We start from the raw sequence: 24,865 nt of genomic DNA, 5'->3' as shown, positions 1-24,865 counted from the left end.
CTCCTCTCCTGTACATACTGCCCCTTCATACCCTCTGCACTCCTCCTCCTCTCCTGTACACACTGCCCCCATCATACCCTCTGCACTCCTCCTCTCCTGTACACACTGCCCCAGCATACCCTCTGCACTCCTCCTCTCCTGTACATACTGCCCCATCATACCCTCTGCACTCCTCCTCTCCTGTACACACTGCCCCCATCATACCCTCTGCACTCCTCCTCTCCTGTACACACTGCCCCATCATACCCTCTGCACTCCTCCTCTCCTGTACACACTGCCCCAGCATACCCTCTGCACTCCTCCTCCTCTCCTGTACATACTGCCCCCATCATACCCTCTGCACTCCTCCTCTCCTGTACATACTGCCCCCATCATACCCTCTGCACTCCTCCTCCTCTCCTGTACACACTGCCCCCATCATACCCTCTGCACTCCTCCTCTCCTGTACACACTGCCCCCATCATACCCTCTGCACTCCTCCTCCTCTCCTGTACACACTGCCCCCATCATACCCTCTGCACTCCTCCTCTCCTGTACACACTGCCCCCATCATACCCTCTGCACTCCTCCTCTCCTGTACACACTGCCCCAGCATACCCTCTGCACTCCTCCTCCTCTCCTGTACATACTGCCCCCATCATACCCTCTGCACTCCTCCTCTCCTGTACATACTGCCCTCATCATACTCTCTGCACTCCTCCTCCTCTCCTGTACACACTGCCCCCATCATACCCTCTGCACTCCTCCTCTCCTGTACACACTGCCCCCATCATACCCTCTGCACTCCTCCTCCTCTCCTGTACACACTGCCCCCATCATACCCTCTGCACTCCTCCTCCTCTCCTGTACACACTGCCCCCATCATACCCTCTGCACTCCTCCTCTCCTGTACACACTGCCCCCATCATACCCTCTGCACTCCTCCTCTCCTGTACATACTGCGGAGTGGGTGGAGCTTCGGGGAAGTGAGTGTGGTAATTAATTAATAGCTGTGCTGCAAAGTGTCCCTGGAATTTTTTTTCAAATGTTGGCAACTATGCAGGTGTAAGAACTCAGCATGGAGTACTAGGCTGTCGGGGGCCTTTAAGGGAGCTCCCCAGTCTGGGGGGTGACCTTGGGCCTGGGACTCAGGTGCAGGATGGAGTCCTTCAAGAAAGCATGAAGGATCTGGACAGGAGGCACAGGAGGAGTCAGAGAGCACAGCAGGAGCTAGTACTGCCGGGCAAGTCTTCAGGAGGGAACCACCGGTTGCAGCCAGGAGGGCTAGGGAGTGACATGTGCAGTCAGGAGGACTGGAGAGGCATGCCAGAGAGGACTGAGAGGAGACAGAGCTGGGTGTGGAGCCAGTAGTGAGGACTGCGATGTCATGGGCAGTCAGTGAAGTCGGGCAGCTGCAGCCAGGAGGGCTGGCAGGGCCTGAAAAAGACTGACTAAGAAGAGTAGTCCACCAGTAGGACAGCTAGCACCAGGGCTGTCTTAACTAGATGCCGACCAGCCGCCGCAGGTCTACGGCGGCAGGTTGGCTCTCCTGCGCGAGAGCCCGTAGCTCTACGTCGGCTCTCGAAGCGGCCACTAGGGGCGCGTGCGCGCCGTCGGAGGCACACGCGCGCGCCCCCTGTTAGTGTGCCCGGTGGTCGCGATCACCGCCAGGCACCCGCGATCGCTCGTTACAGAGCGAGAACCGGGAGCTGTGTGTGTAAACACACAGCTCCCGGTTATGTCAAGGGAGAAATGCCTGACCGTCTGTTCATACAATGTATGAACAGCGATCAGTCATTTCCCCTAGTGAGTCCACCCCCCCCCCCCTACAGTTAGAACACACCCAGGAACATACTTAACCCCTTTACCGCCCCTAGTGTTAACCCCTTCCCTGCCAGTGGCATTTTTATAGTAATCAATGCATTTTTATAGCACTGATCGCTATAAAAATGCCAATGGTCCCAAAAATGTGTCAAAAGTGTCCGAAGTGTCCGTCATATTGTCGCAGTACCGAAAAAAAAAACGCTGATCGCCGCCATTACTAGTAAAAAAAAAATATTAATGAAAATGCCATAAAACTACCCCCTATTTTGTAAACGCTATAACGTTTGCGCAAACCAATCAATAAATGCTTATTGCGATTTTTTTTTAACGAAAAATATGTAGAAGAATACGTATCGGCTTAAAAAAATAGTTTTTTTATATATTTTTGGGGGATATTTATTATGGTAAAAAGTGAAAAATATTCATTTTTTTCAAAATTGTCGCTCTATTTTTGTTTATAGCGCAAAAAAACTAAAAACCGCAGAGGTGATCAAATACCACCAAAAGAAAGCTCTATTTGTGGGGAAAAAAAGGACGCCAATTTTGTTTGGGAGCCACGTCGCACGACCGCGCAATTGTCAGTTAAAGCGACGCAGTGCCGAATCGCAAAAAGTGCTCTGGTCTTTGACCAGCAATATGGTCCGGGGCTGAAGTGGTTAAGGAGAGGGAACACCTGGGCACTGCCCAGGGGCCCCAGCTGCATAAGAAGCCCCTGCACTTTCCCCAAAGCAGCTGGTCCTTGAGCCCACACTTCCCTGAAATTGGGGGCCCCATGATGGCACTGAGAGTGATACTGTAGATGCAAAGGGGGTGCAGTCTGCCTCCTACCTACTTAATGTCTGTTTACCTGCACTGTCATCATTGTAGGGGCCCCAGAGCATTACTTTGCCCAGGGGCCCATGATGCTATTAAGACGACCCTGGCTAGCACTAAAGAGACTTCCTACATTTTTGCTACATTAAAGGGGCCAGCTGTCCCTGCCTGCAAAAGGCTATTGCTAAGGCCTGGCTGAGCCAGTGTCAGGCCCAACCACCATGAGATAGCTGTTCCTGGAACCACAAGATGGGAAGTGAAGAGTTGCGCTGGAGGAGTCTGGAGAAGTGTACAAAAAGTATACATATTTATCCCTAGCATCCTTGCTATTATTTCACTGGGCATCCCATATTTCCCACGCTCCATTCACATACCTCCTAACTTTTCAACTTCAGAATGAGGGACAAATGAGCATACTCCCAAACGAAGCTGTTGAGCGGGGGGGGGGGCATGGGGTCCAGAGTTGTTGAGCGGGGGGGGGGGGGTTCGCAGATCAGGCCAGTTTGTTTTGATCTGTGTGGGCTGGTAGTGGCTCAGAGCAGCAGCTGTGACTCAAAGACAGCATCACTCCACTGTCACCTCCCTCTTCCTTCTAGAGGATTCTAGAAGAAGAGGAGGGGAAGAAAGGTGGAGCAGTCTGGGGTGTCTCAGGGAGCCCTGACCAATCTCCAACTAGGATTGGCAGGGGCATAGCTCCCAACTGTCCCTGATTTCAAGGGGCTGTCCCTGAATGACCCTCTGTCCCTCTTCCCTCCTCATTTGTCCCTCATTTTAATCTGATCTATATAGTTGTATATAAAATGCACTTTGTATCTTTCAAAAAGTGTTTCCCAGTGCTAAACCTTTCATCCAATTTCTAAATTGCTGCATTTTAACATTTTAAAAGCCAATATAAAGGACCCGCGGGACCACTGGATTTACCGCGATTCTCGGGACATTCCCGCAAAATCCGGGACGGTTGGGAGGTATGCATTCAAGTTAAATTCCCTCACTAAAAATAACAAAAACAAAGCAACAGCATACCTCCCAACTTTCTGAGATAGGAATGAGGGACACCTATCAGCAAAAGAATGCAGGCATAGGACACACCCCTTGCCACGCCCCCTTAAAGGAGAATTGGGCCACATTACTTAGCAGCTCCTATGGGGGTATCGCCACACCCGCATTCTCCACCAAATGGTAAAGAGGGCAGACTCAACTGGTAATGGCAGCAACACACCATGCATGAGACAGGGACACCCATAATGTCCGTCATACTCACCACTCCATTGATGCCATTCTTATTAACTGGCTGCTTAGGTACGATGACCAGGTAAGTGACAATACTCTTTTCTCTCAGGTAGTCACACCTTGTGCCCCCTTCGCCCGGCTCCACTTCAAACTCCCCCTTCAGGCAGTCGAAGGTGCTCTGCGAGATGTGCACGCGGCTGTGAGGAATTCAAGATGGAAATACATCAGTAGAAGCAACCAAAATGATTGGATGCACCGAGATATACATATACTGTATAACAGATGGCAGATGTTCTACTTACCCAGGAATGCCGCCGGCCTCCATCTTATTAGCCAGGGTGACGTCCGTGGACCACACATCGTACTGCCAACGCTTCTGGCCCAGGACCCCTCCAATCACGGTACCCGTGTGAACTCCCACACGCATGTCTACGTCTGTTTTGGTCTTCTCTCTGACGTATCTGATGGACGAAGAAAGTCTTAAGCTGGCCAAACACTAGTAAAACCTCATTCAATGTTTCATCTTTAAGAACTGTCTGACCTGAGTGTTCTCTGCCACAGTTCAGTGACACTTACAGGGCTTGTCCCTCCTCCAGTCCATGAATGGACAGGGATTCATTTGGAAGTTTCAATCATACAGGTGGAGCTGCAAAGCAAGCTGCTCTGCTGTCTTTTTTGATCAATGATCTCTAAACTTTTAAGTACAAGGGCCCCCCTTTGCATCAAGGAGTGACCAATAGAGTCACCATTTCATCCAGAAGTGAACATGAGACTAACTTTACATATAGGAGTGCTCATCAGGGTCCCCATTTACATACATGAGTGCCCATTGGAGTCCCCCTTACATCCAGGAATGCCCATCCCAGTCCCCCTTAAATTCAGTAATCCCTATCAGAGTCCCCCTTACATCCAGCAGTGCCTGTCAGAGCCCCCACCTTACATTCAGGATCACCCATCGGCATCCTCCCTTACATCCTGGAGTGACCATCAGCGTCCACTTACATCCAGGAGTGCCCATCAGAGTCTCCCCTTACATCCAGGTGTTCCCATCAGCATCCTCCCTTACATGCTGGATTGCCCATCAGAGTCCCCTTACATCCAGGTGTGACCACCAGAGCCCACTCTTAGATCCAGAAGAGCCCATCAGAGTCCTTTCTTACATCAGAATTGAAAATCCTTTCTTAGATCCAGGAGTGCCCATCAGAGCCCCCTCTTAGATCCAGGAGTGCCCATTAGCGTCCCCCTTTATATTCAGGACCTCCCATTAGAGTACCTCCTTACATAGAGGTGTGCCAATTAGAGTCCCTCCTTATAACCAGGAGTGCCCAGCAGAGCCCTTCCTTACATCCAAGAGTGCCCATCAAAGTCCCCCTTACATCCAAGAGTGCCCATCAAAGTCCCCCTTACATCCAGGTGTGCCCATCAGAATTCTTTCTTACATCAGAATAAGAACCCTTCCTTATATCCAGGAGTACCCATCAGCGTCCCCCTTTACATTCAGGAGTTCCCATCAGAGTCCCCCCTTACATCCAGGAGTGCCCAGCAGAGCCCTTCCTTACATCCAAGAGTGCCCATCAAAGTCCCCCTTACATCCAGGAGTGCCTATCAGAGTCCCCCTTTACATTCAGGAGTTCCCATAAGAGGCCCCCCTTACATCCAGGTGTGCCAATTAGAGTCCCTCCTTGCCCAGCAGAGCCTTTCCTTACATCCAAGAGTGCCCATCAGAGTCCCCCTTTACATTCAGGAGTTCCCATCAGAGTCCCCCCTTACATCCAGGAGTGCCCAGCAGAGCCCTTCCTTACATCCAAGAGTGCCCATCAAAGTCCCCCTTACATCCAGGAGTGCCTATCAGAGTCCCCCTTTACATTCAGGAGTTCCCATAAGAGGCCCCCCTTACATCCAGGTGTGCCAATTAGAGTCCCTCCTTGCCCAGCAGAGCCTTTCCTTACATCCAAGAGTGCCCATCAGAGTCCCCCTTTACATTCAGGAGTTCTCATCAGAGTCCCCCCTTACATCCAGGGGTGCCAATTAGAGTCCCTCCTTGCCCAGCAGAGCCTTTCCTTACATCCAAGAGTGCCCATCAAAGTCCCCCTTACATCCAGGAGTGCCCATCAGAGTGCCCCTTACATCCAGGAGTGACCATCAGAGTCCCCATTACAATCAGGAGTGCCCATCAGAGTGCCCCCTTACATCCAGGAGTGCCCATCAGAGTCCCCATTACAATCAGGAGTGCCCATCAGAGTGCCCCCTTACATCCAGGAGTGGCCATCGGAGTGCCCCCTTACATCCAGGAGTGCCCATCAGAGTGCCCCTTACATCCAGGAGTGCCCATCAGAGTCCCCATTACAATCAGGAGTGCCCATCAGAGTGCCCCCTTACATCCAGGAGTGCCCACCGGAGTGCCCCCTTACATCCAGGAGTGCCCCCTTACATCCAGGAGTGCCCAACAGGGGGGCTGGCAGAGGGTCATGGCTGGCGGGCTGGCCAGGGTATTCACATGAACAGATGCTGCAGGCCGGACAAAATCTTGTTGAGGGTTGGATGTGACCCTGAGGCCATACTGAGCTAACCCATAGTGATCTGGAAGTCCTTTGTTACTTTTGAAATGTTTATTTGCAAAACAATTATCATACATACATACAGTAGATTGTAAAAAAAGGTTAAAAAACAAGAGTGTAAAAACTTAAAAAAACTAAAATAGATCTAAAGCCAAGACGTTTATTTTGCACAGTGGAACCTTGGTTTACAAGTAATGCAATTAACAAGCGTTTTGAAAGATGAGCAACTTTTTTTTTAAATCCTGACTCGGTTTGCAAATGTTGTCTTGCAAAACGAGCATAATTCAAACAAATAGGGTGTGCAGTACCACATTTGGCCAGAGGTGCGGGGGCGCCGATGATACTCTCAAATACTCCGTTCCTGACTATTTCCAAACCTTTCAAGGGTTTCCGAGATTAGCTGAGCTGTCCCTGACCATTTCCAAGGCTTTCTGGCGCCCCCCCCACCTCTGGCCACATGCGGTATTGCATGCCATAGAAGTCAATGCGGAACTAATTATCTTCGTTTTTTCATTGACTTCTATGGGGAAACTCGCTTTGATATGCGAGTGCTTTGGATTACAAGCATTCTCCTGGAACGGATTATGCTCGTAATCCAAGGTTCCACTGTATTGGATTGTTTAGAGAAAGATTACAACCCCTGCCAGCTTAACATCTGCTGATCCTGTCAGAAATATAGAAAGCTGATAACGGTGCAGAAAAGGCAACGAGCATGGAAGATATCAGTAAGCATAGTTCCCATGTATTTCCATGGACTACAGAACACCTCCCCACTATGTTATGAAGATGAAGAGAGGAGGCTGTGTTCTGTAGTCCTAACACACTTTGGCCCAGATTCACAAAGGAGATACGCCGTCGTATCTCTGAGTTGTGCCGTCGTATCTATGCGCCTGATTCTTAGAATCAGTTACGCATAGATTTCAATTCGATCCGACCGGCGCAAGTCTCTTACGCCGTCGGACCGTCACTGCATATTTACGCTGGCCGCTAGGGGCGTGTACGCTGATTTACGCCAAGAAATATGTAAATCAGCTAGATACGCGAATTCACGAACGTACGCCCGGCCGACGCAGTACAGATACGCCGTTTACGTTAGGCTTTTCCCGGCGTATAGTTACCCCTGCTATATGGAGGCGTACCAATGTTAAGTATGGACGTCGTTCCCGCGTCAAATTTTTTATATTTTACGTTGTTTGCGTAAGTCGTCCGTGAATGGGGCTGGACGTAATTTACGTTCACGTCAAAAGCAATACGTCCTTGCGGCGTACTTTGGAGCAATGCACACTGGGATATGTCCACGGACGGCGCATGCGCCGTTCGTGAAAAACGTCAATCACGTCGGGTCACGGTTATTTTACATAACACACGCCCCCCTGTTCCAAATTTGAATTAGGCGGGCTTACGACGGCCTATTTACGCTACGCCGCTGCAACTTACGGAGCAAGTGCTTTGAGAATACATTACTTGCCCGTCTAAGTTGCGGAGGCGTAACGTAAATTGGATATGTTACGCCCGCGCAAAGATACGCCGAACTACGAGAATCTGGCCCTTTCTGTCCAATATTGACAACACCGCTCCTCCATAGATACAGTACATTGGGTAAGCGTTGTCACTGTAGGACAGGAAATGTGTTACTGGCAGGATCACCAGGTGAAAATGAAAGGGAAAAAAAATAGGATGAGAAAAGGGAAAACGAATGCAAGCATCACATCTAAACACTGGTAAGCTGCAATATATTACACTTTTGTTTTTTTGAATTTAAAACATTTAAAATGTTCCAGTACTTACGATATGGCATCTACCATGGCCAGACCCATCATGATGGAGCAGTAGGCGTGATCTTCTCTGTAATCAGGGAGGCCACAGATGCAGTAATAACAGTCACCTAGGATCTTAATCCTCAACTGGTGATATTTCTACAAGATAAAACAAGATCTGATATTACTGTTCTAGTAAGTGTGAGAATATCCCTGGGTACAAGAGAACCCAACCACAGATGAGAAATGGCCAGATCCACCTGTGGTGTTATGTGGCTCAGGAGACGGTAGGCAGGTCAGGTGAAGGCGAAACAAGGCGAAAACCGGCCGTGTGTACGAGGCTTCAGTAAACAAGGCATTTGGGTAACGTACATAGTGCAGGGGTCAGGGTTGGGTAATGTATATAGTGCAGGGGTTAGGGTTGGGTAATGTATATAGTGCAGGGGTTAGGGTCGGGTAACGTATATAGTGCGGGGGTCAGGGTTGGGTAATGTATATAGTGCAGGGGTTAGGGTCGGGTAACGTACATAGTGCAGGGGTTAGGGTTGGGTAACGTACATAGTGCAGGGGTTAGGGTTGGATAACGTACATAGTGCAGGGGTCATGCCGCGTACACACGGTCGTTTTCTGCGATGTAAAAAAACGACGTTTTTAAAAACGTCAATTTAATTGACCGTGTGTGGGAGAAAACGACGTTTTATGTCTTCTGAAAAACGACCAAAAAAAATTGAAGCATGCTTCAATTTTATGTGTCGTTTTTCAAAACGTCGTTTTTGACTTCACAGAAATTGACCGTGTGTAGCAAAAAACGACATTTCAAACGACGTTTTTCCACCCGCGCATGCCCAGAAGCTAGTTATGAAGCGAGCTTCAATGGAAAAACGTGGTGAACGTAACCTCGCTTTGCTAGAGCATTGTGAAAAAACGATGGTGTGTAGGCAACATCGTTTTTGAAAAGTGTCGTTTTAAAAACGTCGTTTTTTACTTCACAGAAAACGTCGTTTTTTTACATCGCAGAAAACGACCGTGTGTACGCGGCATCAGGGTTGGATAACGTACATAGTGCAGGGGTCAGGGTTGGGTAACGTATGTAGTGCAGGGGTCAGGGTTGGGTAACGTACGTAGTGCAGGGGTCAGGGTTGGGTAACGTACATAGTGCAGGGGTCAATGTTAGGTAACGTACATAGTGCAGGGGTCAGGGTTGGGTAACGTACATAGTGCAGGGGTCAATGTTGGGTAACGTACATAGTGCAGGGGTCAGGGTTGGGTAATATATATAGTGCAGGGGTCATGGTTGGGTAACGTACATAGTGCAGGGGTCAGGGTTGGGTAACGTACGTAGTGCAGGGGTCAGGGTTGGGTAATGTACATAGTGCGGGGGTCAGGGTTGGGTAATGTACATAGTGCGGGGGTCAGGGTTGGGTAACGTACATAGTGCAGGGGTCAGTGTTGGGTAACGTACACAGTGCAGGGGTCAGGGTTGGGTAACGTACATAGTGCAGGGGTCAGGGTTGGGTAACGTACGTAGTGCAGGGGTCAGGGTTGGGTAACGTACGTAGTGCAGGGGTCAGGGTTGGGTAATGTACATAGTGAGGGGGTCAGGGTTGGGTAACGTACGTAGTGCAGGGGTCAGGGTTGGGTAATGTACATAGTGCGGGGGTCAGGGTTGGGTAATGTACATAGTGCGGGGGTCAGGGTTGGGTAATATATATAGTGCGGGGGTCAGGGTTGGGTAACGTACGTAGTGCAGGGGTCAGGGTTGGGTAATGTACATAGTGCGGGGGTCAGGGTTGGGTAATGTACATAGTGCAGGGGTCAGGGTTGGTTAATATATATAGTGCGGGGGTCAGGGTTGGGTAACGTACGTAGTGCAGGGGTCAGGGTTGGGTAATGTACATAGTGCAGGGGTCAGTGTTGGGTAACGTACATAGTGCAGGGGTCAGGGTTGGGTAACGTACATAGTGCAGGGGTCAGGGTTGGGTAACGTACATAGTGCAGGGGTCAGGGTTGGGTAACATACGTAGTGCAGGGGTCAGGGTTGGGTAATGTACATAGTGCGGGGGTCAGGGTTGGGTAATGTACATAGTGCGGGGGTCAGGGTTGGGTAATATATATAGTGCGGGGGTCAGGGTTGGGTAACGTACGTAGTGCAGGGGTCAGGGTTGGGTAATGTACATAGTGCGGGGGTCAGGGTTGGGTAATGTACATAGTGCAGGGGTCAGGGTTGGTTAATATATATAGTGCGGGGGTCAGGGTTGGGTAACGTACGTAGTGCAGGGGTCAGGGTTGGGTAATGTACATAGTGCGGGGGTCAGGGTTGGGTAATGTACATAGTGCGGGGGTCAGGGTTGGGTAATATATATAGTGCGGGGGTCAGGGTTGGGTAACGTACGTAGTGCAGGGGTCAGGGTTGGGTAATGTACATAGTGCGGGGGTCAGGGTTGGGTAATGTACATAGTGCGGGGGTCAGGGTTGGGTAATGTACATAGTGCGGGGGTCAGGGTTGGGTAATGTACATAGTGCAGGGGTCAGGGTTGGGTAACGTACATAGTGCAGCGGTCAGGGTTGGGTAACGTACATAGTGCAGGGGTCAGGGTTGGGTAACATACGTAGTGCAGGGGTCAGGGTTGGGTAATGTACATAGTGCGGGGGTCAGGGTTGGGTAATGTACATAGTGCGGGGGTCAGGGTTGGGTAATATATATAGTGCGGGGGTCAGGGTTGGGTAACGTACGTAGTGCAGGGGTCAGGGTTGGGTAATGTACATAGTGCGGGGGTCAGGGTTGGGTAATGTACATAGTGCGGGGGTCAGGGTTGGGTAATATATATAGTGCGGGGGTCAGGGTTGGGTAATGTACATAGTGCGGGGGTCAGGGTTGGGTAATATATATAGTGCGGGGGTCAGGGTTGGGTAACGTACGTAGTGCAGGGGTCAGGGTTGGGTAATGTACATAGTGCGGGGGTCAGGGTTGGGTAATGTACATAGTGCGGGGGTCAGGGTTGGGTAATATATATAGTGCGGGGGTCAGGGTTGGGTAACGTACGTAGTGCAGGGGTCAGGGTTGGGTAATGTACATAGTGCGGGGGTCAGGGTTGGGTAATGTACATAGTGCGGGGGTCAGGGTTGGGTAATATATATAGTGCGGGGGTCAGGGTTGGGTAACGTACATAGTGCAGGGGTCAGGGTTGGGTAACGTACATAGTGCAGGGGTCAGTGTTGGGTAACGTACATAGTGCAGGGGTCAGGGTTGGGTAACGTACATAGTGCAGGGGTCAGGGTTGGGTAATGTACATAGTGCGGGGGTCAGGGTTGGGTAATGTACATAGTGCGGGGGTCAGGGTTGGGTAATGTACATAGTGCGGGGGTCAGGGTTGGGTAATGTACATAGTGCAGGGGTCAGGGTTGGGTAACGTACATAGTGCAGCGGTCAGGGTTGGGTAACGTACATAGTGCAGGGGTCAGGGTTGGGTAACATACGTAGTGCAGGGGTCAGGGTTGGGTAATGTACATAGTGCGGGGGTCAGGGTTGGGTAATGTACATAGTGCGGGGGTCAGGGTTGGGTAATATATATAGTGCGGGGGTCAGGGTTGGGTAACGTACGTAGTGCAGGGGTCAGGGTTGGGTAATGTACATAGTGCGGGGGTCAGGGTTGGGTAATGTACATAGTGCGGGGGTCAGGGTTGGGTAATATATATAGTGCGGGGGTCAGGGTTGGGTAATGTACATAGTGCGGGGGTCAGGGTTGGGTAATATATATAGTGCGGGGGTCAGGGTTGGGTAACGTACGTAGTGCAGGGGTCAGGGTTGGGTAATGTACATAGTGCGGGGGTCAGGGTTGGGTAATATATATAGTGCGGGGGTCAGGGTTGGGTAACGTACGTAGTGCAGGGGTCAGGGTTGGGTAATGTACATAGTGCGGGGGTCAGGGTTGGGTAATGTACATAGTGCGGGGGTCAGGGTTGGGTAATATATATAGTGCGGGGGTCAGGGTTGGGTAACGTACATAGTGCAGGGGTCAGGGTTGGGTAACGTACATAGTGCAGGGGTCAGTGTTGGGTAACGTACATAGTGCAGGGGTCAGGGTTGGGTAACGTACATAGTGCAGGGGTCAGGGTTGGGTAATGTACATAGTGCGGGGGTCAGGGTTGGGTAACGTACATAGTGCAGGGGTCAGGGTTGGGTAATGTACATAGTGCGGGGGTCAGGGTTGGGTAATGTACATAGTGCGGGGGTCAGGGCTGGGTAACGTACATAGTGCGGGGGTCAGGGCTGGGTAACGTACATAGTGCAGGGGTCAGGGTTGGGTAACGTACATAGTGCAGGGGTCAGGGTTGGGTAATGTACATAGTGCGGGGGTCAGGGTTGGGTAATGTACATAGTGCGGGGGTCAGGGTTGGGTAACGTACATAGTGCAGGGGTCAGGGTTGGGTAACGTACATAGTGCAGGGGTCAGGGTTGGGTAATGTACATAGTGCGGGGGTCAGGGTTGGGTAATATATATAGTGCGGGGGTCAGGGTTGGGTAACGTACGTAGTGCAGGGGTCAGGGTTGGGTAATGTACATAGTGCGGGGGTCAGGGTTGGGTAACGTACGTAGTGCAGGGGTCAGGGTTGGGTAATGTACATAGTGCGGGGGTTAGGGTTGGGTAATGTACATAGTGCAGGGGTCAGGGTTGGGTAACGTACATAGTTTAGTAGTTTAAGGTTGGGTAACATACATAGTGCAGGGGTCAGGTGTGTAAAGTACAGAGATGATGTCACTTATTCAGAAGCAAAAAAATTGGGGTAGTGGCGCTGAAAAAACAATAAAAAAGAAGTGGCTAACAATTAATCATAATGCATAGAAAAAAAACCTCCTAAGTGTGGATTTATAGGTATGGAACAATAATAAATGATTAATGAATAAAACCTTAGAATGGAGCTGAAGCAGGGAGCATGGTAATGGTGAGAGGGATGCAGTCCTTTGCAAAAGCAGATGGTAACAGTCTATGATCCGGGGCAGAGCCTTCACAGGTTGGGGAGATAAAAGCAGAGCTCCAATATGCAAAAAAGAGAAAGAGAAGGCGCCTCCAGATTAGTACACATAAAAACTTTAATCATACAAAGGTGCAGCATCCACTTACAGTAAAGGATGCGACGACGCTAGCGCTGGCTCTGAAACGTCGTCGCATCCTAGTGACGTCACCGCGGCCTACGTTTTTCCTATCGTTTAGACTGAACGACGGAAAAAAACACAGGCGATCTCCACCATCGAGCGCGGACTGACAACACCTAAGGGACTTTCCTAAATATGCCGTATTTCTACTACTTTACTGTAAGTGGATGCTGCACCTTTGTATGATTAAAGTTTTTATGTGTACTAATCTGGAGGCGCCTTCTCTCTCTTTCTCTTATTCAGAAGCAAGCAATGCTACATGGACTGCGTGTTCACTTACCGCTGCAAGCTTGTCAAAGCGGGCAAAAAGCTCATTTAACAGTTTAACCAGCTCCTGGGCACTGCAGTAGGAGGACAGCTGAGTGAAGCCCACGATGTCTGCAAAGAGTATGCTGCGGGGGAGACAGAGATAAGGACAGGGGTTATCTCTGCTTGGTGAAAACATAGAAGGCACAGACATTAAATCTTGGTTGCCCAACAGATTTAACATTAACTGATGCTGATAAAGGTTGCAGGCCTGTTTTCCTTGCTCCTGCTGTCCCCGGGGATTTGTAAAGGGAAACCTCATTGGTTCTGTTTGGGCCAACGGCTAAAAGCTGTGGCCCAATCTTCTGTATTCTTATATTCTTTCGCTGTGCACAAGGGCGCGCTCCTAGCTCGCAAAGGACCTTGCGGGGTTGATCAAGAACTTGAAAAATACATGATGGTGTTACCATTCATATAACTATAGGTTGTAATCTGCCTTTCTTTATTTCTTATAAACATTCTTCCAGACATTCGGGGGCGCTGTGTGCAAATGATGATTTTAGGTCTGTAAGCCAATGATTCATTTATATTAATCAAAAACCATGCCGTGCGAATATCTCAGCATGTGCTTAGCTGTTGCAAACGCTCCCTGTGATTTGTGCTTGCAAAGTTAGTTTATTTCCCATTACGGTCAGCTCCACCTAGTGGTCGTAATGTGATGTTTTCCTGAAACGCCTCAAATTCGGGAAGATACTGCATTATGGCCACTAGGCGGAGCTGCTTATGATGATAGGAAATTCACATACACACACACTTAGGGGTCTGATTGGTTGCTATGAGTTACTTCCTCCTTCACAACTTTCTGTTTACTGATTAGGCTTGACAGCCTGCATGAGGGATCTGATTGGTTGCTATGTGTTACTGCACACTCATATCTCCTGTTTGCGGACTAGGCCCCACAGCCTTTGTGTGGGATCTGATTGGTTGCCATTGGTTATTACACACTCTCATGTCTTCTGTATACTGACTAGGCCTGACAGTCTGCATGAGAGATTTGATTGGTTGCTATGGGTTACAGCATGCCCTTATGTCTCCTGTATACTGACTGGGCCTGGCGGCCTCAGTGACAGATCTGATTGGTTGCTCTGGTTTCCTGTACCATCTCATGTCCCCTGTACACTGACTAAGCCTGACAACCTGCATGAGGAATATGATTGGTTGCTATGGGTTACTGCACACGCTCGTGTATCCTGTATGCTAACTAGGCCTGATGACTTCAGTGAGGGATCTGATTGGCTGCTGTGTGACTGTACACCCTTGTGTATCCTGTATACTAACTAAGCCTGATAGCCTGCATGAGTGATCTGATAGGTTGCTATGGGTACTGCAAGCCCTCGTGTATCCTGTATTCTGAGCTTCATGGTTTCAGTGAGAGATCTGATTGGTTGCTTTGAGTTACTTTCCCCCTTACGTCTCCTTCTCACTGACTGGGCCCATCAACAATGTATCTGATTGGTTACTAGGGGTTACTGCACACTCTCATGTCTCCTGTATATTGACTAGGCCCAGCAGCCTGAGTGTGGGATCTGATTGGTTGCTATGGGTTACTGTTCACTATTATGTCTCCTGTATACTGACTAGGCCCAGCAGCCTGAGTGTAGGATCTGATTGGTTGCTATGAGTTACTGAACACACTTATGTCTCCTGTATACTGACTAGACCCACCAGCCTGAGTGTGGGATCTGATTGGTTGCTATGGGTTACTGCACACTCTCATGTCTCCTGTATACTGACTAAGCTCAGTAGCGTGAGTGTGGGATCTGATTGGTTGCTATGGGTTACTGAACACTCTTTTGTCTCCTGTATACTGACTAGGCGCTTCTGAGTGTGGGATCTGATTGGTTGCTATGGGTTACTGCACACTCTCATATCTCCTGTATACTGACTAGGCCCAGCCAGCATCCTAAGTGTGGGATCTGATTGGTTGCTATGAGTTACTGCACACTCTCATGTCTCCTGTATACTGACTAGACCCAGCAACCCGAGTGCAGGATCTGATTGGTTGCTATGAGTTACTGCACACTCTCATATCTCCTATATACCGACTAGGCCCAGCAGTCCGATTGTGGGATCTGATTGGTTGCTGTGGGTTACTGTACACTCTCACGTCTCCTGTATACTCACTAGGCCCAGGAGGCTGAGTGTGGGATCTGATTGGTTGCTATGGGTTACTGCACACTCTCATATCTCCTGTATACTGACTAGGCCCAGCAGCCTGAGTGTTGCTATGGGTTACTGCACGCTCTCATGTCTCCTGTATACCGACTAAGCTCAGTAGCGTGAGTGTGGGATCTGATTGGTTGCTATGGGTTACTGCACACTCCCACGCCTCCTGTACACGGACTAGGCCCGACAGCCTGAGTGAGGCCTAGCTGCGGTATACCTGACGTTTTCATGGCGGTACATGTACATGGTGTTGAACTGCTGCAGCTCCTTTTGCTTCTGGTCCTTCTTCATGTCGTTGAGCATCTCGTCAGCGATGTGCTTGGGCAGGATGGAGAGGAGGAGTCTCTCCTGGAAAGAAACAAACATGACAGCCATGGTTAGAGCGAGACGTTCTTCTGTTCTAGGAAATTCTAGCACGTGGCGTAACGGATGAGGACTTCTACGGCCCTCCGGAGCCACCAGACTGTACAAACAGTGCAAGAGAAATCACAATGACTCACCGCTGTCCTGATACAAGGCCGCCCACCCTTCTGCTCCACAACACGCTAATGGCGGATAAATGCAGGACAACACGCGCGTACATTTGGGTGCCATTATCCTTCGATGGCCCCCCTAAAGACGATGAGATTCTGCCGCCATTGTCACGCAATAGGATAGCTTAGCAAACTGCACCTTTACAAATCGCACAAAGCTTGTCACCCAATAAGGGGCAGGAGCTTCCCCTTCGCGAGACAAACGCACATACGGAAGCCTATTTAAGTGAATGGGATTTCCTATGTGACACACAGAGTCGCGTGAAAAGTGCGCAGTTTAAATCGCATAACGAAGACATGGCCTTGAAAGGCTTGATTTGCCACATGATCCTGTTGTGAGACAGTCGCGGCTGAATCGCATCACATTTGGAGAGTAGTAATGTGGTGCTCATAGCGTGAAGCAGCGAACAGTGGGTGTGGTCAGATTGCTCTTGCTGACCTTATCATCCCCCCCCCCCCCCCCCCAGTGATGCTGAACCTGGCCCTAGACAGTAGCAGATTTCAGTGTGACTATCTTGGTTACTTGGGGAGCTACAGCCTGGCCTGAATATTGTGTCCGGGTTTGAGTGCGCCTGAAACCCAGACACTTGATTTAAAACCTGCGCTGTCCGGGTGCATCCAAGACAGGTGGCAATCCTAACGCCCATGCGAGGTTCAAGTTTGATGTAATTTGGGACGCAGCTATGGCTGCCAATCTGACATCCATGTGGATGCAGGTGCATGTCCCAGAACTCACACAGGGCTAGATTCAGCAACAAGATACGGCGCCGTAATTCCAAATCTGCGCCGTCGTATCTTTACGCCGATTCTCAAAGGCAGATACATTTAAAAAATAGGCTTCCTCCGCCGACGTAACTTGAATCCGCCGGCGTATAATTGTGTGCAATTTTACGCTGGCCGCTAGGTGGCGCTTCCGTCGTTTTCGGCGTAGAATATGCAAATGACCTAGATACGCAGATTCACAAATTTACGTACGCCCGGCGCTATTTTTTTACGTCGTTTACGTTAGGCTTTTTCGGCGTAAGGTTACTCCTGCTATTAGGAGGCGCACGCAATGTTAAGTATGGCCGTCCTTCCCGCGTCAAAATTTAAATTTTTTACGTCGTTTGCGTAAGTCGTTCGCGAATAGGGCTGGACGTAATTTACGTTCACGTCGAAACCAATACGTCCTTGCGGTGTACTTTGGAGCAATGCACACTGGGATATGTACACGGACGGCGCATGCGCCGTTTGTAAAAAACTGTCAATCACGTTGGGTCACCAAGAATTTACATAAAACACGCCCCCTCATCCGCATTTGAATTACGCGTGTTTACCCCGTCCCAGTTTACGCTACGCCGCTGTAACTTAGAAGGCAAGTGTTTTGTGGATACAGCACTTGCCTCTCTTACTTACGTCGGCGTAGCGTAAATACGATACGCTTCGCCGCCAGAACTATGCGCGCCCCTACCTGAATCTAGCCCTCAGTGTGCATCAGTATGAACAAGGCCAAAGGCAGGCTGCACGGGGCTGAACAATTGGCTACCACAGAACTGCGTTCCAGACCTTGGCCCCTGAACACACAGGGCCCTAAATGTGGGTACCACTTGGCATTCACCCCCCAACCAGTGAATGCGTCTTCAGAGACCATGCAGGCGCATTGGGCCATGGGTATTACTGACGCCAGATATGAAAAGTGCTAATGTTGTCACTGCGGGAGTTCAATCGTCAGTTAGCGGGCAGCCGCTGGTGTTGGGCAACTTTCACAGCTGATAAGTGGATTTGGTCTATTACTAGGGTGAGCGTTATTCCAGTTTGTGATACTGCAAAAGCTGGACGTCATGTCCGCTGCTGGAATCGTAAGGGTTCAATATTGTTTTTCTGATGCCAATACGAAACCGATATTTCGGCCACCTCACAGGCCAATATTGTGTGCCGATATCCTGTACATTTTTTAAAAAAAAATCGTTTTTACACTTTTTTTTATCACTGTTATTAATGTCACATCCCTTGTGACAGTAATAGGCAGTGACAGGTACTCTTTATGGAGGGACCGGCTAGATTTGGCCTGCAGGTGTCACTGTTGTCATATCCTCCAGTGCAGGTGCTGGCGTCCTGCAGCATAGAGAGCACCTGGGCCCTTGTTTGTACACACACCTGTTCCTGCCCGTTCCATCGGGCCCAGCGTTTGGCTTGGAGTACAGAATGTGAGTGCGTTTGTTTTCCAAGCTGACGTCATATTTATCTGATATAAGACGAAGGAAAGCTCAGGCTCGTGTGTGTGATCCATGAGGCGATCGTTGCCCTGATCTTTTGCACGTGTCATCATTTTCATAGTATTTTGGAATCAATGAATGAAAAACTCCTGTGTGATAATCGTTTCATTTAGGTTTTGATTGCGACAATCTCTTCTATCTTTCAGAAATACTACTGGAGGTTCCCACCATCCCTGTGCTAAGTTCCGGGGTCTGTACACCTGCTGTCACCATTATGAGGGTCTCCCATCATCCCTGGGCTTAGTTCCCAGGTCTGTACACCTCCTGCGCCAATTATGAGGGGTTTCCACCATCCCTGTGCTAAGTTCCTGGGTCTGTACAGCTGCTGTGCCTATTATGAGGGGTTCCCACCATCTCTGCACTAAGTTATATGTCTGTACACCTGCTGTACCCATTGTGAGGGGTTCCCACCATCCCTCAATTGAGTTCCTGGGTCTGTACACCTGCTGTGCCCATTATGAGGGGCTCCCACCATCCCTGTGCTGAGTTCCCGGGTCTGTACACCTTCTGTTCCCATTATGAGGGTCTCCCACCATCCCTGGGCTTAGTTCCCAGGTCTGTACACCTCCTGCGCCAATTATGAGGGGTTTCCAGCATCCCTGTGCTACGTTCCTGGGTCTGTACACCTGCTGTGCCTATTATGAGGGGTTCCCACCATCTCTGCACTAAGTTATTGGGTCTGTACACCTGCTGTACCCATTATGAGGGGTTCACACCATCCCTCAATTGAGTTCCTGGGTCTGTACACCTGCTGTACCCATTATGAGGGATTCCCACCATTCATGTGCTGTTCCTGGGTCTGTATACCTGCCATGCCCATTATGAGGGGTTCCCACCATGCCTGCGCTAAGTTCCTGGATCTGAACACCTGCTGTGCCTATTACGAGGGGTTCCCACCATCTCTGCACTAAGTTATTGGGTCTGTACACCTGCTGTACCCATTGTGAGGGGTTCCCACCATCCCTCAATTGAGTTCCTGGGTCAGTACACCTGCTGTACCCAATATGAGGAGTTCCCACCATCCCTGTGCTGAGTTCCCAGGTCTGTACACCTGTACAAGTCGCCAGGACACTATTTCTAGTCGCCATGTCGACCTGGCGACCAGGATTTGTCAAGCCCTGCTGTACACCTGCTGTGCCCAATATGAGGGGCTCCCACCATCTCTGTGCTGAGCTCCTGGGTCTGTACACCTGCTGTGCCCATTATGAGGGGCTCCCACCATCCCGGAGCTGAGGTACCAGGTCTGAAAACCTGCTGTGCTGATTATGACGGGTTCCCACCATCCCTGTGCTAAGTTCCTGGGTCTGTACACCTGCTGTGTCCATTATGAGGGGTTCCCACCATCCCAGAGCTGAGATACCAGGTCTGAAAACCTGCTGTGCCCATTATGTACCAGGTCTGAACACTTGCTATGCCCATTTTAGGGGCTCCCACCATCCTTATACTGAGTTCCTGGGTCTATACACCTGCTGTGTCCATTATGAGGGATTCCCTCCATCCCTACACTGAGCTCCTGGGTTTTTACACCTGATGTGTCCATTATGAGGGGTTCCCACCATCCCTATGCCAAGTTCCTGGGTTTTTACACCTGCTGTGCCTACTATGAGGGGTTCCCACCATCCCTGTGCTGGGTTCCCAGGTCTGTACATCTGCTGTGCACGTTATGAGGGGTTCCCACCATCCCTCCCCTTAGTTCCTAGGCTTTTTTAAATTATGGATAGAGTGGGGAAAGGTTAAAACCATTGTCAAGTTTCCATTCTCCATATGTGTCCTACTGGGGTAATTTTCCTTTACTTCCTGCCCTGAGAATAAGTGTTCCCATTGGAGTATTCCCCCTCTATTCCCTCCCCGCAGGGATTGCTCTTCAAAGAGCAAATGTAGTGTGAATGAGCCCTGACAGTCCATACGAAGCACACAGCTGTGAGCTTCCCCTAACCCCTTGAATTCCAGGACCTTTATAAATGCATCTTAGTAGACAAGGGGTTATTTGCACTGTGATTCCACAGCCACAAGGGTCTCCGTCAGGCTGGCACAGTAAGTGTATGCTTTAATTTGACGCGGAATTGTCAAATCGTCATTAATGGAAGATCAGATAAAGGCAACGTGTTTCGGGGAGAAGGACTCTTTCTTCAGTACTAACAAGTAAAGAACGTTACTACTTAAAATCGGATAGTCCCATGGATGTGATTAAATTGCACCTGTCAATGCCACTTCTTGCTGCCAGAAGGAACAGTGTGTTAATGCTTGTACAGCATTTAGAAGCATACATGTAGAAATTCATGAATGGAGGATCAGATAAAGGCAACGTGTTTCTGGGAGAAGGACTCTTTCTTCAGGGCTAACAAGTAAAGTAATCCTCCCAACACAAATTTGGGCTAATACGCATACAGACCTAAATAGAATATGCCTGTCAACACAGATTCCTTCCATTTGCTTCAACATGAACGGAAATGGCATCCAGTGCCATTCACGATTCACTTACGCAAACAACGTAATTTTCAAAAATCGCGACGCGGGAACGACGGGTATACTTAGCATTGGCTGCTCCTGCTAATAGCATGAGCAGCCTTACGCAGAAACCGACGAACGCAAACGACGTAAAAAAATTCAGCATGGCGCACGTACGTTTGTGAATCGGCGTATCGAGGTAATTTGCATATTCTACGCCGAGAACGACGGAAGCACCACCTAGCGGCCAGCGTAAATATGCAACTAAGATACGACGGCGTAAGAGACTTACGCCGCTCGTATCTTAGCCAAATTTAAGCGTATCTGGTTTCCAGAATACGCTTAAATTTACGACGGCGTAGATTCAGAGTTACGACGGTGTATCTCCTGATACGCCTGCGTAACTCTCTCTGAATCTAGCCCAATGTTTTCTTTTTCTTTTTGCACATTTCACAAGCATAGGGAAGACCGAAAATGCAACGTACGGGAATGCATAAAAAAGCGTGCATATTCGGACACACCCCATGGCTTGAAAGAGCCCTGAAAGTGAGGGAGCCAGTTGTCACTGAAATGCAAACGGAGGGGACGTTTTTTCCAACGGGGGACACTTGTTCTGATGACAACTACGAGAATATTTTTCTCACTTCCTGTTGTGTCTTATGACAGGAAGTGAGGGAAAATCAACCGGATGGGACACAGAAAAAAAGTAAAAAATGACTGTTAAATAATAAAAAATAAATAAAAAAAGGATGTATTTCCTGTTCGCCGGATCCAGCCAAAAAACGATCGGTTTTATCGTAAATCTAAAAAAGATGGATTCCAGCCCGTCGCCTGCGGTCTAAGGAGAAGACCACAATCTCGGCTATTATCAACATCATTATCCGGACTGCTAAGCATGAACACAATAATGTCATTAGGATCTGAAATAGCCTTGCAGAGCAATCAAAATATTCCCACTGCAGGCAGCCCTGGTTACAGGTCCCCCCCCTCCCTTCCTTAACGGGCGGCGTCCCCAGGGGGGGGGGGGGGGGGCGCTCTGTAATAAACCCGAGCAGCTGACACATCTCCAGATGCAAGTGTTACAGGCAAAGCAGTCTCATTCACACCGCTGCGCTCCGTCTGCAGTCGGAAAGGAATTATTTTTAGAAAGGGAGGATACAGCCTTCATATCATTTTAATTTATATTTTTTTATGAAACCCAATCACTAAAATAAAATGTAACATGTTAATGTCGAAAGTCATGTTTAATGTATTTTTCTTTTAACCACTTCCATACCGGGCACTTACGCACCTTCCCGCCCAAGGGAATTTTCAGCTTTCAGCGCTGTCGCACTTTGAATGGCAATTGCGCGGTCGTGCTACGCTGTACCCAAACAAAATTGGCGTCCTTTTTTCCCCACAAATAGAGCTTTCTTTTGGTGGTATTTGATCACCTCTGCGATTTTATTTTTTTGCGCAACAACTAAAAAAAGACAGAAAATTTTGAAAAAAAATTACGTTTAAATTTTTTTCTGTTAATTTTTTTGTAAATACGTTTTTCTCTTTCAATTACGGGCACTGATGGACATCGATGAGGTAGTACTAACGGGCACAGATGAGGTGGCACTGATTGGCGGTGCTGGTATACGGCACTGATGGGCACTCATAGGCGGCACTGATGGGCACACATAGGCGGCACTGATGGGCACACATAGGCGGCACTGATGGGCACACATAGGCGGCACTGATGGGCACTCATGGGCGGCACTGGGCACTCATAGGCGGCACAGATGGGCACTCATGGGCGGCACTTATGGGTGGGCACTGGGCATGGATGGGCACTGTGGGGTGGCACTGATGGACACTGTGGGGTGGCACTGATGGACACTGGGGTGGCACTGATGGACACTGTGGGCGGCACTGGGCACTCATAGGCGGCACAGATGGGCACTCATGGGCGGCACTGATAGGTGGGCACTGGGCATGGATGGGCACTGTGGGGTGGCACTGATGGACACTGTGGGGTGGCACTGATGGACACTGGGGTGGCACTGATGGACACTGTGGGGCAGCACTGATTTTCCCAGGTTGCCAGTCAGTGCCCATTTGTGGGCACTGATTGGCATCTTTTTTTATTTTTTTGAATGCTTTTTTTTTTTTTCAGACTTTTTTTTTTTTTTTTTTTGCAGGCGTTTTTATTTTTTCCCTGGTGGTCCAGTGTGGCGATCCGAGGGGGGGCTGCGCTGATAAACAATCAGCGCGAACCCCCCCTGTCAGGAGAGCCGCCGATCGGCTCTCCTCTACTCGCGTCTGTCAGACGCGAGTGAGGAAGAGCCATCAACGGCTCTTCCTGTTTACATCGTGATCAGCCGTGATTGGACACGGCTGATCACGTGGTAAAGAGTCTCCGCCGGAGGCTCTTTACCGAGATCGGAGATGCAGGGTGTCAGACTGACACCCCGCATCACCGATCGCCGCGCTGCGCGCCCCCCACGGGCGCGCGCGGCATGAAATCCTGCAGGACGTTCTGGAACATCCTGTCAGGATTTCAGAACCACTTCCCGGACGTAAATCGGCCATAGGCCGGGCGGGAAGTGGTTAATCTGCAGCTTTTTATTTAAATATTACCAGGTGATCCCGCCATGGAGGTCCTTGTCCCTGTTATGCGGTGACAACGCTCTGCTCCTTTCTCCCAATTGTGCTCCTACGTTGTCACCTCGTTACACGGGCTACACGAGCAACACATTTACCAGGTATTGTCCCCTTGTTATCACCTTCTGGAATGACAGCAATCTATAGGGAATCCTCTTGTCATTGAAGGATGTCTACAGCTTCGAGCAGAACCAAATTCAATCATCTCATACGCTCACCGGCCACTTTATTAGGTATACCTGTTTAATTGCTTGCTAACACAGATGGCTATTCACCCAATCACGTGGCAGCAACTCAATGCATTTAGGCAACTAGACGTGGTAAAGACGACTTGCTTAAGTTCAAACCAAGCATCAGAAAGGGGAAGAAAGGGGATTTACTGTATGTACTCGAATATAAGCCGACCCGAGTATAAGCCGAGGACCTAATTTTACCACAAAAAAAATCGGGGTTACTTACCGGTAACATCCCTTTTCCAGGAGTCTTTCAGGACAGGCACCTTAGAGCAGCGGTTGACAAATTTGCTTGGAATCTAGGAGCCAGCTAAAAAAGTTAGGAGCCAGAAAACGCGCCCCGTCCCGACGAGCTTGCGCGCAGAAGCGAACACATACGTGAGTAGCGCCCGCATATGTAAACGGTGTTCAAACCACACATGTGAGGTATCACCGCGATTGGTAGAGCGAGAGCAATAATTCTAGCCCTAGACCTCCTCTGTAACTCAAAACATGCAACCTGTAGAATTTTTTAAACGTCGCCTAGGAAGATTTGTCGGCATTCCACGAGCGGAGGCAATTTTGAAGCGTGACATGTTGGGTATGAATTTACTCGGCGTAAAATTATCTTTCATAATATTAAAAAAAAAATGGGGATAACTTTACTGTTGTTTATTTTTTAATTAAAAAAAGTGTAATTTTTTCCCAAAAAAGTGCGCTTGCAAGACCGCTGCGCAAATACGGCATGACAGAAAGTATTGCAATGATGGCCATTTTATTCTCCAGGGTGTTAGGATAAAAAATATATATAATGTTTGAGGGTTCTAATTAGAGGGAAGAAGATGGCAGTGAAAATAGTGAAAAATTACATTAGAATTGCTGTTTAACTTGTAATACCAACGGCCACCACCAGATAGCGCCAGCTTACACATCTGGTGGTAATAACTTGTAATACCAACGGCCACCACCAGATAGCACCAGCTTACACATCTGGTGGT

At 49.3% G+C, this 24,865-nt stretch overlaps 1 protein-coding gene across 1 annotated transcript in view; it reads right to left on the bottom strand.

The window, feature by feature from the left end:
- ADCY3 (adenylate cyclase 3) overlaps positions 1–24,865 on the bottom strand; it is a 218,121-nt gene that overhangs the window by 79,814 nt on the left and 113,442 nt on the right. Inside the window, exons 4-8 of the mRNA XM_040348113.1 lie at positions 16,006–16,136; positions 13,597–13,708; positions 8,193–8,320; positions 4,149–4,307; positions 3,878–4,043 (exon numbers count right to left, since the gene is read on the bottom strand). Coding sequence (XP_040204047.1) covers positions 3,878–4,043; positions 4,149–4,307; positions 8,193–8,320; positions 13,597–13,708; positions 16,006–16,136 — 696 coding nt within the window. The remainder of the gene's footprint in view (positions 1–3,877; positions 4,044–4,148; positions 4,308–8,192; positions 8,321–13,596; positions 13,709–16,005; positions 16,137–24,865) is intronic.

Source organism: Rana temporaria, chromosome 4 (assembly GCF_905171775.1).
Source record: "Rana temporaria chromosome 4, aRanTem1.1, whole genome shotgun sequence".
In the NCBI taxonomy this organism is placed as follows: domain Eukaryota; kingdom Metazoa; phylum Chordata; class Amphibia; order Anura; family Ranidae; genus Rana; species Rana temporaria.
Note: the sequence above shows the minus strand (reverse complement) of the source record. Positions and strands in the feature narration are given on the sequence as shown.